This window comes from Cloeon dipterum, chromosome 2 (assembly GCF_949628265.1).
Source record: "Cloeon dipterum chromosome 2, ieCloDipt1.1, whole genome shotgun sequence".
Classification (NCBI taxonomy): domain Eukaryota; kingdom Metazoa; phylum Arthropoda; class Insecta; order Ephemeroptera; family Baetidae; genus Cloeon; species Cloeon dipterum.
This window is the reverse complement of record NC_088787.1, coordinates 26,110,037-26,124,108: the sequence shown is the minus strand read 5'-3', so window position 1 is coordinate 26,124,108 and position 14,072 is coordinate 26,110,037. Positions and strand designations below refer to the sequence as shown.

General features: G+C 36.4%; 4 protein-coding genes across 4 annotated transcripts; all 4 read right to left on the bottom strand.

Moving 5' to 3' along the window:
* Positions 1-107: 107 nt before the first annotated feature.
* Positions 108-6,444, bottom strand: LOC135937543 (uncharacterized). Its single transcript, XM_065480696.1, has 13 exons — positions 5,965-6,444; positions 5,416-5,521; positions 4,998-5,150; positions 4,838-4,948; positions 4,679-4,784; positions 4,483-4,628; positions 2,059-2,095; positions 1,206-1,626; positions 1,047-1,152; positions 843-995; positions 685-795; positions 524-629; positions 108-310 (listed from the first exon to the last, which is right to left on the bottom strand). Exons 1-13 carry the CDS (start codon positions 6,285-6,287, stop codon positions 162-164), a joined length of 2,028 nt encoding a protein of 675 aa, XP_065336768.1. The 5' UTR covers positions 6,288-6,444; the 3' UTR covers positions 108-161.
* On the bottom strand, positions 2,919-4,375 carry LOC135937999 (retinol-binding protein pinta-like). The gene is made up of 6 exons (XM_065481466.1): positions 3,899-4,375; positions 3,740-3,842; positions 3,537-3,689; positions 3,369-3,479; positions 3,212-3,317; positions 2,919-3,147 (listed from the first exon to the last, which is right to left on the bottom strand). The coding sequence occupies exons 1-6, from the start codon at positions 4,222-4,224 to the stop codon at positions 2,996-2,998; spliced, it is 951 nt and encodes a 316-aa protein (XP_065337538.1). The 5' UTR covers positions 4,225-4,375; the 3' UTR covers positions 2,919-2,995.
* Positions 6,445-6,574: 130 nt separating the features above from the next.
* On the bottom strand, positions 6,575-14,036 carry LOC135937542 (uncharacterized). Its single transcript, XM_065480695.1, has 12 exons — positions 13,652-14,036; positions 13,488-13,590; positions 13,282-13,434; positions 13,119-13,229; positions 12,959-13,064; positions 12,755-12,904; positions 9,292-9,694; positions 8,442-8,547; positions 7,971-8,123; positions 7,806-7,916; positions 7,643-7,748; positions 6,575-7,592 (listed from the first exon to the last, which is right to left on the bottom strand). The coding sequence occupies exons 1-12, from the start codon at positions 13,972-13,974 to the stop codon at positions 7,441-7,443; spliced, it is 1,977 nt and encodes a 658-aa protein (XP_065336767.1). The 5' UTR covers positions 13,975-14,036; the 3' UTR covers positions 6,575-7,440.
* Positions 9,998-11,508, bottom strand: LOC135937998 (alpha-tocopherol transfer protein-like). Its single transcript, XM_065481465.1, has 6 exons — positions 11,092-11,508; positions 10,930-11,035; positions 10,721-10,873; positions 10,546-10,656; positions 10,387-10,492; positions 9,998-10,310 (listed from the first exon to the last, which is right to left on the bottom strand). The coding sequence occupies exons 1-6, from the start codon at positions 11,412-11,414 to the stop codon at positions 10,159-10,161; spliced, it is 951 nt and encodes a 316-aa protein (XP_065337537.1). The 5' UTR covers positions 11,415-11,508; the 3' UTR covers positions 9,998-10,158.
* Positions 14,037-14,072: the final 36 nt, after the last annotated feature.

Below are 14,072 nucleotides of genomic sequence, written 5' to 3'. Positions count from 1 at the left end.
GAAATTATTGCGCGGTCACCATATGATACGGACTTAATTTGCGATATTGCGCCTTTCTCGCCATTATATGAAATTGTGAATCATTTTATTCCATAAAAACGAGCGAGTGACGTTAAATTTTAGCTTTTATTTATTAAATTCAAGCACAGATTAAAATACAATCAGTCCACGCTAAGCTGCCTGAAGGAACCCTCCAAGCCAAACAGCTCCTGATGCGTTTTTGGCTTTCCTGGTCTCTTTTTCTCGTCAACTCCTCCAGTTTCCTCCAAAAACCACGCTTCACGTTCTTCTAAACGTTTTATAAAATCATCTGAAAATTCAGATTTAATAATATTAGCCTTGAAACAAATAACAAATGCGATAATTTTTCCTCTTTATTAATTTAACTAACGATGAGGGTAAAAAAACATTGGAATTTGGGAGATGAACTGAAGCATTGACTATTTTTCGACCAAAAAACCCAATAATGCCCCTGACTGAGATACTAATGATAGCATATTATAACGCATGAAAATATATTTACTTTTGATTTCGTCAATAGTTCCGGCCGTTCCTCCATACTCGGCTGGTAACAACTTCTGTGGTATGATTTTATGCAGCGACTCCACATCATCCCCATGCACATGAAGCTATTTTAAGATTGTTATTGTTTTTCATAAAAATATGATCGCATTGTAGAAATACCCTTTTCTTCAGTTTTTCTTTGCTGAAACTTTTGAAGAAATTGAAAATCGTTTCAAACATAGGCGGTGTATGCAGAAAATTGACTCCCTTTTCACGCAGCGGAAAACCTTCCTGTAAAAAGCCGTAATACCTGGATGATCTCGGTGTTGGAATTTTACCTGCGAGCAAGTCATGACCTTCTTGATTAAGGCCGGAGTCATTTGCAACCCATGTGGAAGGGTGACGTTTTCAAGATCTATTATGGCAGAAACTCCGCACACCACCATCTGATCGTCCTCTCTAATCAAGTAGTCCATGGCCAGGAACACAACCTGATTGTTGTTTGTAAATATCACGATTGGTTTTGTTGGAATATTATTTACTTTAAAAAATAGCTCCATTGAGTATTTTTCCACGTTCACCAGCGCTGGTCGTGACAGGAGTATTCTGCATCCGTTTTCGTCTGGTATAGGCAAAGGAAGATATGCTCTGAATAATGATAGTAATTTTTATTTGTACTTATCACTAAATTTAAAATTTACCCGTTCAACAGTATTTCGCGCAAGGCCCCTTCCTTCACGCTACGCGATGCGAAGAATTCCGGCACGATTGTTCGCATGGTGTAGTACATGTCCAGCTTCTCCTTGGTCCTCTCCAGACTGAATTTGCACCCTCTGAGGAAGGTGAGGATGGTCAGGTCATCCGGCTTTGCAATAATGTGCGGCTGCTTCTTGAGCCAGTCCCTGATGGCTTGCACATCTGTGGCTCTCCGCTTTGGGTCTTCATTGAGCTCTTTTTTCGCTATTTCCAGAAGTTTCGGGCTCAACTCGCGACATTGAACTTGGCTTGCCATGCTAGCCGACTCTCTTTTTCGTTTTATTCGATAGCTGTCGCATATTGACTTTGGCTTATATAATCTTAACAGAACTTGCACTCTGTACAGCCAATGATTTTTGTTATCTCCTTATCTGCCAGACCGCAATCATCGAAGCTAAATTCAACGTCGCTGGATCTATCACTAAGTGCCAATTACTGTGCTTCCAAAAATATATTAAATCAAGAAACACGTGCAATAAGAAATATAAAATCAAGATTTTTTAATCACATGAAGTGATAATTTTGGGGGAAATCTTTTAGTCAGTTTTAAGAATATTCATGGCACCTCCTGCGCGTCAGCAAAAACGCTAATAGTTTTGGAGGTCACCTGAAAGATTTGCAGAATGACATATATGAATGGCGTGATTCCCTTCACTGGGCTTCAGTCGCATACATTATTGTTCTAGCTCCCTCTCCCATACAATCTGCTTTTTGCAACGGTGAATACATAGAAACAAGCCACGCGCGGACTCATAGTTAATTGAAAGTTATTTCGACGCAAAATGAAACGATTGTTACCAAGTGAAGCCTCCTTGTTGCGCTCAATCTTTAGCATCTGTCCATACCATTTAGTCCGTTGGTGTGCATCTCGATTAGAAATTCATGTTATGAAAAATGTTATTAGCGCTCACGCGACGTTATATATTAATTCTTCAATGGTTGTCTGTCGGAAACAGTTTTCCGGCTTCCCCCATAGCTAACAAGTGAGATGGGACTCGAAGCACACATGTTGGCCTTTTCGCACGTGACCTTCTGGCTTATTCCCGCACAAGTAGAATGGAATGCTGGTTAATTGTTGATATTTGCCTTTGTTCCTGTTTATATTGTGACCTCTGATTGATAAATTCGCGTATGTTGCCTTAATTCACACTCTGATAGCATGTAAAAGCGCAACAGTTTACTGAGTTTAAGAAATTAATTACATACATGTGTACAGAGGAAAAAATTAAAAAAAACGCTTAGGGATGGAATCAATATAGTACTTTTACTGGTCATGAATATCAAGAGGTGAATATTTTTCCTCTTTGCCATGTTTACAAACTGTCAACTTAATTAAGGTTAATAATAAAATAGCTCAGAGTGTGATGCTCTTTTCATTTTATTAAAAAAAATTCAAGTATGATCTACCTTTTCATTGATATGGAAGTAAATTGCGTGGCTAATTAATTGGTTTTTAGCTTCATCAATGTCCAGAATAAAAATGTGTGCTATGCAATAGAAATGTTTTCAAGCCAAATTTCGTAATTTATATTAGTCTCATATAGATTTTTAAACTGGGAAGCCCCTGTATGGTTATGCTACCTGCGTCAAGTGTGTGCACAGCGGCACAGCTTCCTGTGTGTTCTAAGGCGAGCTTTGATTATAAATATTAGTGAATCTGAATTCAAATAAAATTTATTTTCCTCAAGCTCAAGATTTTAGTTTTCACATTGTAAGCCACAACATCGGTTGCTTGCTAGTCCAAATTGAGTTGCCTGAATGAGCCCTCCATGCCAAACAAATCCTGCTGGGTTTTCGATTTTCCAGTGCGCTTCTTCTCATCCACACCGTTCTTTTCGTCGGCCACAAACCAGTCATTAAAAGCGAGTATTTTGTCAATAAAATCCTCTAGAAATTTGAAATTGAAGGTTAACATTAAAAAATGAAGAGCCCTAACGCTAATTTTCCTTACTTGCGAGATCGTCCACTGAGCCAGCGTCTCCACCGTACTCCTTTGGCAATGATTTTCTCGGCACTTTTTTGTACAGTGATTCCAAATCTTTGCCGTGCACAAACGTCTGTACATAAAAAGATTGCAAAATGCATTATGAATAAAATCACTTTATTACCCGTCGGTTTATTTTCTCTTTGCTGAAAGACTGGAACAATTTGAAAATTGTGTTCAAGAATGAAGCCATATTGATGAAATTCATTCCTTGAGGTCTGAACGGATATCCTTCCTAGAGGAATAAGTTTAGGGTTAAGGGTTAGTGAATAAATTCATGGAGGTCGCACACCTCTGAGCAAACTGTGATTTTTTTAATGAAGCTCGGCATCATCTGAGTAGCATGTGCCATCTTCATTTGAGCCATGTCCATCACATTCACCGTTCCTTTGATGACTGATGCATCGTCGTGCATCATGATATGGTCCATCATCATAAAATTTACCTTTTAAAGATAAAATGTATAGTTTATGATAGAACAGAGAGAAATGATACCTTCATTACGTCTTCCACCTTGTATTTTCCTGGTTCGTCTTTGCCGCCTACCATCACATAAACTTTGCGACCTTCGTCATCTTCCCCCACCGGGAAGAAAAATCTTTTATAAAAAGAGCAAAATTAAAAAAAATAATCTAATTTTATTGAAAATTTTACCCAAGCTTGAGGATTTCCTGAAGCACCTCATTATTTTTGAGGTTGCGATTTTTGAACAATTCGGGCACCATCGTCTTGATTGTGTAGTACATGTCCAGCTTCTCCTTGGTCCTCTCAAGACTGAACTTGCATCCCCTGAGAAAAGTGATGATCATCTGGTCATCCGGCTGCCCAACTATGTGCGCCTGCTTCTTCAGCCAGTCCCTAATGGCCTGCACGTCAGCCTCCCTCCGCTTGGGGTCCTCGTTCAGCTTCCTCATCGCATGGTCCAGTAGCTCCGGCGTCAAAGGCCGAATTTTCAAATTTCCAACGTCGTCTGCAATCATTTTAGTTGCCGAATAACTCTACTTTTTCGTCTGCTGGACGTTTTTCCGCAGACTTCTCGGATTATCTTATCTCATGGCAATGATTTATACCTGATACTATTATCTTATACTCTTTGACTGCAGGCCGAGTGTGCAAAGATTTAGTTAATATGAATCGAAACATTAACTTTTGGTTTCTCTTAATATTTTATTTAATTTCTTATCTGTTATATAACAACAGTAAGCAAAAGCTGAAAACTTGATGTCATGATCTCAATCAAATTCAAGTTGGCGGAACGAGCCTTCCATGCCGAATAAATCTTCTTTGGTTTTCGCTCTTCCGATCCTCTTTTTCTCGTCTACACCATTTTTCTCATCAGCAATAAGCCAATCGTTGAACTCGAGCAGTTCCTTGGCGAATTTCTCTGAAAAAAGATTATCACATAAATAATTTCATTGTTTATTTTTGACTCACTGCTCAGGCTATCGATTGTTCCTGCCTCGCCACCATACTCATTGGGCAATATTTTCTTAGGAACTGTTTCATACATTTTCTCCCAATTGCTCCCGTATATTGCTTGCTGCAAAAAAATAAGGATTTATTGTTTGAAAAATAGAAACGATATTATTTTACTCTGCGGGTTATTTTCTCCTTCTGGAACGACTGGAAAAACTTCATGACTTTTTCGAAGAACGAGGGCATGTTGATCATGTGCATTGCTTGCGGTCGAAACGGATATCCTTCCTGATTTATATTTTTAATTATTTTGATCGCAATTTCCACACTGTCTCACCTCAAAACAAACGTTTATTTTTTTCATGAAGCTTGGCATCATTTGGGTGGCGTATGCCATTTTCATCATTGCCAAATCCCCAACTTGGACGATACCTTTGACGATGGTTTCATCATCATGCATGACCATGTAATCCATCATTACAAAGTTCATCTATAGGGCAGTGAATAAAAAAGTGTTACTATCGTTATTATCAAAATTGGAAAAGTTAACTTGTCACAAATTTCATGTTGTTCTTACTTTTCCCACCATTTATTAACAATTTTCCCAAATAATTGTTGGATTTTTGTTTTTAAAAATATTTAGCTGGTAAATGTGATACATTTCCATTCGCTCTTGAGGGCGTTTGTAACAAAACGATATAATTTAATTTTGAAATTATTAACTTTTAAATTAACTTACTATACTATGTTCTTACCCTGATCACGTCCTCCATTCTAATTTTTCCCTCTGGATCATCCTTGCCAATCACCATCATGTAGACCTTACGTCCTTCAAAATCGTAGCCAGTTGGGAAGAAATAGCTATGTGTATATTGTATTAATAGGTCTTAAACTAAACTCAATTTGTTACAGTTCTTCTCAATTTTTAGCATCGTGCCTGGTAAATGGAAACACGGAAATATTTGTAAACAAATAGTGTTTTTTAAATAAAATTAAAATATTATTAATTTAAAGGTTATTTTGTAAATTGTCGAGATATGAATTTATTTTGTACGAAATATTTCAGCAGCCACGATATGTTCAAATATCTCCCATTGTTTTGACACTGAAAGGAATGCCTTTTAAAAATTGCGAGTCGACGGGCTGGTAATATCAACTGCTAAAAGCAATCGTTGGAAAATAACTGAATTAACTTCTTATTTATATAATTTTGTCGTTATCGTTTAGATTTTGCTAAAAGTTAAAAAAAAATAAGTAATTAAAAGTATGGTGTGTTGATTTTATAGCATCGATTGATTATTTACGTGTTGTCAATGATCTCTCTGAGCTTTGCATCTTTGTTCAAATCTCGATTCTTGAATAGCTCTGGTGCCATTGTCCTCATGGTGTAGTACATGTCCAGCTTCACCTTTGTCTTTTCTAAGCTCCACTTGCAGCCCCTGAGAAAGGACACAATCAACTGGTCGCTGGGGTCAGCAATGATGTGCGTCTGCTTTTTAAGCCATTCTCTGATCGCCTTCACGTCCGCCTCACGCCTCTTCGGATCTTCATTCAATTTTTTGATCGCGTACTCCAGCAATTCGGGCGAGAGCGGCCGAATTTTCAAAGTGCCCACGTCGTCTTCCATTATGAAACCGGTCAACTGAGGTTGGTTATTGTAGAGTTTTAGCAGGTATATCGTAGCGAGGAGAGGTTAATCTTATCGATGATGCTCTCCCCAGATAATGCCTCTACTCGCTGGGCGTGTTTACCCGTAAAATATTGTGACATTATAGGTAGCGCCTTTTCCCAGCAACTTCTCACAGTGAAACATAATTTAGAGTGTTGCAAAAATCGCTCAAAAGTTGATGAAAAAATAAAAATTCAACTCTTGTCGAAGGTTACTGGGAAAAGGCGTATGATGTATGAAATGTATTTTATAAAGCATTAAATTTCTAGAGGTGAGATGGTTATGAACATTTTTATGCAGCAAGTATATTCGCTGCGCGATAATGTCAGATCTAAAAGTTTTCATGAACTCAAGCCATTTATACCAATTTAAAAATTATGCAACTGGAAACAAGAATCGAGCAAGAAAAAATAATTGCAATAGTTTATTCTAATTAGGCTGATTGTAAAATAAATAATTGTGTCAATAATTATCCTTCTTTTTGATTTGTGCTCACTACTGTTGCGGCAAGTGCAGTTAATTTTTTTTAGAAACCTGTGATTTAAAGTTCTTTGCGATCATTTATTGTTGCCAGAATCAAATTACTTTCTATTCCTCTGGCAAATTTTTGCAGATTTCTCTCATTACCCTTATAATGCCAATATTTAACTTAAACTATTATCATTGTGTCTGGAGGCAAAATATGAAAAGATTTAGTTTTGAGATAATGCTTTTCTTTTGATCGGTTTATTCATTGTGAGATAGGGGACCCACTGATATCCTTTATTATTTTTTTATAGACTTTACTTTTCTTCTTCGATTTGCGACCTAATTGGTCGAAAGTCCGGAGAAATCTGATTAAAATAAAAATTCTCTCACTGTTGCATTACGAATTTCTAACAAACAGGCGCCTAATAAAAATTTATCAATAAATACTAACAATATACATTGAGCCAAAAATGAAAAATGAGTAGGAGATCGGCTCCGCAACCACTACATATTATTTCAGCTAAAAACAAATGAATAAAAAAATACGGGGTGGCTCTACTCTGCGCTGCATTGAGTTTGTAATCGTTTGAATAGAACTAAAAAATAAAAGCCAAAACTCTTGAAATCAGATGTCGTTGTGATCTCAATCAAATTCAAGTTGGCGGAACGAGCCTTCCATGCCGAACAAATCTTCTTTGGTTTTCGCTCTTCCGATCCTCTTTTTCTCGTCCACGCCATTTTTCTCATCAGCAATAAGCCAATCGTTGAACTCGAGCAGTTCCTTTGCAAATTTCTCTAAAAAAATATTGTCACATAATTAATTTCAATGTTTATTTTAGGCTCACTGCTCAGGCTATCGATTGTTCCTGCCTCGCCACCATACTCATTGGGCATTATTTTCTTAGGAACTGTTTCATACATTTTCTCCCAGTCACTACCGTAGACTGTTTGCTGCACAAAATAAATAAAATTGGTGCTTATAGTTCAATATGTGGATAAATTTATTACTCTGCGAGTCATTTTCTCCTTCTGGAACGACTGGAAAAATTTTAGCACTTTTTCAAAGAACGAGGGCATGTTGATCATGTGCATTGCTTGTGGTCGAAATGGATATCCCTCCTGAAATATGAAATTTATTATAATAAAGCTTTTTTGTTCATTAAAATTTCTTACCTCGAAACAAACGTTCATTTTTTTCATGAAGCTGGGCATCATTTGAGTGACGTAGGACATTCTCATCATTGCTAAATCGCCTATTTGAACGCTCCCTTTAACAATGGACTCATCGTCGTGCAACACCATGTAGTCAACCAGAACAAAGTTTCCCTAAAAAAGAGTCAAGTATAATTATAAAATGGCATATTTGATGTAATTGAATCAGATTAAGAAAAATAAATATGCTTCATTAATTTGACTGTCGTCATATCGTGAAAAGCCAACCGGACTGAATGACTGTTCAGCGGCACAGTATCCCTCCCTCTTCAAGGCGTATATGTGGCAGCATTTTGTGTTAAATTAAGTTTAATTATTGAAGCAAATATAAAAATAAAGTTTAGCAAAACAGGAAAGTTTTTAATTATGCCAAAGCGTATTAAAATATTTTTCTACTAAATCTTTCACAAATTTTATATATTATTTTTTTACCCTGATTACGTCTTCCATTTTAAATTTTCCTTCTGGGTCATCCTTGCCGATTACCATCATGTACACTTTACGTCCCTCGTAGTCATAGCCGATCGGAAACATGTAACTTAAAACAAAGATTACAGAAAAATTTAATTAAAATATTTATCATTTTCAAAATAAACAAAAATATTTGCTTTGCTAATTTGAAGTAAAGTTTAATTTAAATCTAATATTTAATATGTATGCTTACATTAATTTTAATTATTAATTATTTATAAGTAATTATTATACATTTTATTTAGTGTCATCTTTTTTAGGGTTATAAAAATGATATTTTCTTTGTATAAATTAATTGGTTCATTCAAATTTAATAATAGATAGTTTTTGATAAAACAGCTATTCTAATGATTTTATTTTCATATTGCGAAATATCGATTCAACACAGCGTATTAGCTACAGAGAATTATGATATTAATGAGTAATTGTTGGTAATAACTGCACTCACTTCTAACAATAAGCAGGAACTTAAAAAGGAACGAGAGACGAAATAAATCTTTTTACGCAGCCATACTCGCTGCAATCAAATACAAAAATTTACAAGCATGAAATTCTGTCCTTAATTTTCAGCTATTTTAAAGAATGAAAAATTAACGAAAAGAAGAGGTGAGAATCTTAGATCATTTTTTTAAACCAATATGCTGAAAATATTTAAGATCTACACGCAATTAACACAAAACTGGATACAATTTTTCTCATTCATTGATTCGCACTTTCAAAATTTCTTATTTAATTATTGCCTGAGTATCATAAAGATTTAACTTAATTATAAAGTTAGGCAAAATATTTTAAGAAAATTGTTTCAATTTACGTTTTTTCGATGACTTCTCTGAGCTTTGCGTCTTTGTTCAAATCTCGGTTTTTGAAAAATTCTGGCGCCATCGACCTAATGGTGTAGTACATGTCTAATTTTTTCTTCGTTTTTTCCAGGCTGAACTTGCAGCCCCTGAGGAAGGACACAATCAACTGGTCGCTGGGGTCAGCAATGATGTGCGTCTGCTTTTTAAACCATTCCCTGATCGCTTTCACATCTGCCTCCCGTCTCTTTGGGTCTTCATTCAAGTTTTTGATCGCGTGCTCCAGCAATTCGGGCGAGAGCGGCCGAATTTTCAAAGTGCCCACGTCGTCTTCCATTTTCTTGGTCCAAACAACTGACAATGTTAGCTGAACATGTGAGGTGATGTAATCGCAGTTTGCAACATTTTTAAGGTTATCTCAACAAGGAGAGGTAGTTTTTATCGATTATTTCATAGATATTACCTCCGTATCCTTGGGTGTATATATGGTGTAATCCAGGTGTCATTAATTTACTGTACATTAAGTGGTTTAAATTCTGATAGTGCAGAGTACGAGTGTTTTGAAGAGCACGCGCAGGCCACGTGACGGTATCAAAATTAATTTTTCGAGGGATTTTTATCTTATTAAGGTACGAGTAAAACATCAATACTTTCGTTTGAAGCAATCATGTTAATGTTTTTATTTAAAGTCACAATTGTCACTCAAATACTACAATTTATTCCAGCTTTTTCTGTACCATATCATAAATTAAAATTTACTTTTTGTCTAGCAATTTAATGGCAGATTATTTGTGTTATATTTTTCAAACAATAATATTAAACATAATTTTCACGACTGCCCAAGTTCATTGTTAGAATTAGGTTGTTATTACAATTAAACATCAATCAAAGTCCAATTCACGAAAGTTACTGTTCATGCCTAATAGATCCTCTCTTGTTTTAGATTTCCCAACTCTTTTATTTTCATCAACACCGTTCGTTTCGTCCGCCACATACCAGTCGTTAAATGCAAGAATTTTGTCAGCGAATTCCTCTGAAAACAAGATATTAAATATTTAGCTATTTAAATTCTGATAGTACTGTATATACATAGGAGCAATTTAACTCACTTCCTAGCTCATCCAGCGTTCCAGCTTCACCACCAAACTCATTGGGTACAAGTTTCTTTGGTACGCGGCTTAACAAGGCGCTTAAATCATTACCATACAAGTAAACCTAAAAGAATCAAAATTAAGAACTTGCTTCCTTAACCAGGTAATACACCAAACCTTCAAGTCATCTTTGTCTTTCCTGAACATTTCGATCCATTCAAGAATCTTGTCAACAAAACTCGGCATATTAAGCAAATGCACCACTTTTGGACGGAAAGGGTAACCTCCCTAATAAAAATTTTTAATTTTGTTAGAAAAAACTGTGCCCATAAATAAATTAAAAACGAAGAACCTCTGAACAAGCAGTAGTTTTCTTCATCATGCTGGGCATTAATTGTTTCGCGTGTTGTAACGTCAATGGAGACAAGTCTGTCAAATTTACAATTCCCATCACTACAGCAACGTCGTCTTCCATAAGCAAATAGTCCATAACCATATAATTGAACTAGAGAATCGGAATTTTTTTAAAAATAAAATTTTTAAGCAAATTATTTTTATAACTTTAGCAGCTTCGTCTGGATCGATTGTCCCTGGTTCGTCTCGGCCCATTACCATAATATAAATTTTGCGTCCTTCCTCATCTGTTCCTGGGACCGATATGTACGCGCTAATAAAAGCAAAAGTCAATTAAGGGATTCGTCTGAATCGAAATTATAGTATTACCGCAAGTTCAAAATTTTCCGTAGCTGTTCATTTTTCGTAAGATCACGATTTTTAAAATACTCTGGCACCAACGTCTTTATTGTGAAATAAGTATCAAGTTTTTCTTTCGTTTTATCGAGGTCGAATTTGCACCCTCTAAGGAACGTGACGATCAACTGGTCACTCGGCACTCCAACGATATGCTCTTGCGTTTTAAGCCAATCGCGAATATCTTTGACGTAGGCAGGACGTTTTTTCGGATCCTCATTCAGCTCTCGCATTGCGTGCTGCAACAGATCAGGTGCAAGGGGTCGGATTTTCAGGCTACCCACATCGTCCACCATGGTGCTGCTGATTATTCGTCAGAGAGAGAGGTGGCCTTTTAAAGCGATTGTATTATAAAGGGAGTTCTTCTGTATTATTTTCTGCTGGTGCGCACTTCTAATTCAGACCCGCCCTTCCATAATTTGCGCTTTTTTGAATTTAGAGAGATGGCAGCACGGTTGAAATTTGGCGGGATTAGTGATAGTGGTGTAATATAATATTGTGCCTTTTTATTCATGTTAGATTTTCCACAGCATGGTTTATTTAGAAACAAGAGGAACTATATATAAAAATGAATATTAAAATTCATCAACCGCAATTCACATGTATAAGAAATAGTTATATCTCCACTTTAATAAAAAAATGAGATTTTTATGAAAATTCAATAACTTGTACCACCACCATGGCGCAAGACTGTTTCAAACATATTTTTAAACAATCTAGCATCTAATCCAATTCTAATTAGCGGAAGGAGCCTTCAATGCCGAATAGATGCGTTCCTATCCAGCCATAAAAACAACTATTACTTTACGATCCTAGTCATCAATCTCGGGTAGAGGAACAAAAAATGATCTTTAATATACAGCATATGTTATGAATCAATTAAAACGATATAATTTCAATTTTTTATAAATTGAAATTTTATAGGAAAGACAAAATTTGAAAATTAATTTAATAGCTTAATTGACAAAAAGGAATGCTTTTTAAGTTTTCTTTTTAAATGGGTCTCGTTTTAAGGTTTATGAATTACTTGTAATCGAGGACGGCTCTTATTCCTTTATTTTTTATCAGGTCGCACGGTGTATGAAAAATTCTGGAACAGCACTTTTAACAGTGAAATATATATTATGAATTATGAAGTTTTTCTGTTTGGTCATCTCCAAACTAAATTTACAGCCTCTCAGGAAGGAAACGATCAACTGGCTCCAATGATATGCCTCTGCTTTTTCAACAAGTCCCTATGATGACCTTCACGTCCGCTGCCCTACTCTTTGGGTCTTCGTTCAAATGTTCGACTACGTGCTGAAGCAACTCGGCCGAAAGGGGCCGCAATTTCAGATCACCTAAGTCTTGCATCTTGCAACTGCGATGAATAAAATGGGTTCGCGAAGAGATCCGTTTTTATCTTATCAAACTCGGGTCTATCTATAGCAGATTTGGTACGTTTAACGACACACTCGTTTAAAACCCTTTTATTTCAACTGTATTCAATTAATCCAACAGAACAAATATTTAACTTTAAATCCATAAAAAGTCAATGACAGTTTAGCAATTCTCTTGCAGTGTTTGTATATTAAATTCTATGGGCCGCTACCGAAACCGTAGAAATGCGACCAGAGTATATATATAGTACAGCTTTAGTCCAAGGTGAGCTGGCGAAAGGATCCCTCCATTCCAAACAAATCTTCTTTGGTTTTCGATTTTCCAACTCGCTTCTTTTCATCCACACCGTTTTTCTCGTCAGCCACGAAAAAGTCATTGAAAGCAAACACCTCCGCGGCAAAATTTTCTAGAGAAACCCCAAATAATAAGTCAGAACATAATTTTAAATAAATTATTTTACTAGCTAATTCTTCAGAATGCGGTCCTTCGCCATGAAAATCCTGTGGCACTATTTTCCTTGGCACTTTTTCAAAGAGGGTGTCGTAATCTTTTCCGTGAACAAAAGTCTGAAAAAATGGAAGTTCAACTCAGAATCAGCTAATGGAGTAATTTCATGTTACCCTTCGGTTTAGTTTTTCTTTGTTGAAAGACTGATACAACTTGAACATCGTCTCCATGAAAGAGGGCATTTTTATAACGTGCATCGCCTGGGGCCTAAAAGGATAGCCTTCCTAAAATACGCTAAACTTAATTAAAAAATAATTGCATTTATTTTAAATTCACCTCAGAGCAGACAGCCACTTTTTTCATAAGGCTCGGCATTGCTTGGGTCATGTGTCCAATTTTAAAGTTGGACATATCACTAACGAAAACTGCCCCTTTCACTACGCCAGCGTCGTCGTTCAATAAAAAATATTCCATCATCATGTAGTTCACCTATCGACGAAATGATAAAAATGCGGTCATTCTATTGAATATTTCAAAGCAACCTTAAAAATGTCTAAAGCCATTTTCTTGTCAGGGTCATCTTTGCCTCCCAAAAACATAAATACTCTTCGTCCTTCATTGTCTAATCCGAGGGGAAAGAAGAAACTGCACCTCCCACGAGGAGGGAAAGATTAATTAGAATTAAATTACACCATCCGATTTATACCCCAGATCCAGAGCTTCTCTCAAATGCGGGTTGCTGGCCAAGTCACGGTTTTTGAATAGCTCCGGCACAAGTGTTTTCATTGTGAAGTGCATATCCAACTTTTCTTTGGTCCTCTCCAAACTGAACTTACAACCTCTGAGGAAGTTCACGATCATTTGGTCGCTTGGTTCGCCGATGATGTGCTTCTGCTTTTTCAGCCATTCTCGAATCGCCTTCACGTCATCCGCTCGTCTTTTTGGATCTTCGTTCAGCTTCTTTTTCGCGTGCTCCAGCAATTCTGGTGAGAGTGGCCGAATCTTCAAATCGCCAACGTTGTCCTCCATGGTTTGGTTTGATGTGAGATTATTTTTGTGCGTTCTGCTGGGACGTGTTTTATTACTATCTTATCTTCACGCTGTTTTAAGCGTGCTTGTACTATTGA

Coding starts and splice junctions, on each gene's coding strand:
- LOC135937999 (XM_065481466.1), bottom strand. CDS start 4,224: ATGATTGCAGACGACGTTGGAAATTTGAAAATTCGGCCTTTGACGCCG. Junction 3,690..3,739: donor AGGTGGAAGACGTAATGAAG/GTATCATTTCTC, acceptor TATCTTTAAAAG/GTAAATTTTATGATGATGGA. Junction 3,480..3,536: donor AAATCACAGTTTGCTCAGAG/GTGTGCGACCTC, acceptor TTATTCCTCTAG/GAAGGATATCCGTTCAGACC.
- LOC135937543 (XM_065480696.1), bottom strand. CDS start 6,287: ATGGAAGACGACGTGGGCACTTTGAAAATTCGGCCGCTCTCGCCCGAA. Junction 2,096..4,482: donor CGTTCCGCCAACTTGAATTT/GATTGAGATCAT, acceptor TGGTATGGACAG/ATGCTAAAGATTGAGCGCAA. Junction 996..1,046: donor CAATGGAGCTATTTTTTAAA/GTAAATAATATT, acceptor AACAACAATCAG/GTTGTGTTCCTGGCCATGGA.
- LOC135937998 (XM_065481465.1), bottom strand. CDS start 11,414: ATGGTGGACGATGTGGGTAGCCTGAAAATCCGACCCCTTGCACCTGAT. Junction 10,874..10,929: donor ATCCAGACGAAGCTGCTAAA/GTTATAAAAATA, acceptor CCGATTCTCTAG/TTCAATTATATGGTTATGGA. Junction 10,657..10,720: donor AAACTACTGCTTGTTCAGAG/GTTCTTCGTTTT, acceptor AATTTTTATTAG/GGAGGTTACCCTTTCCGTCC.
- LOC135937542 (XM_065480695.1), bottom strand. CDS start 13,974: ATGGAGGACAACGTTGGCGATTTGAAGATTCGGCCACTCTCACCAGAA. Junction 13,230..13,281: donor AAGTGGCTGTCTGCTCTGAG/GTGAATTTAAAA, acceptor AGCGTATTTTAG/GAAGGCTATCCTTTTAGGCC. Junction 13,065..13,118: donor AAGAAAAACTAAACCGAAGG/GTAACATGAAAT, acceptor CCATTTTTTCAG/ACTTTTGTTCACGGAAAAGA.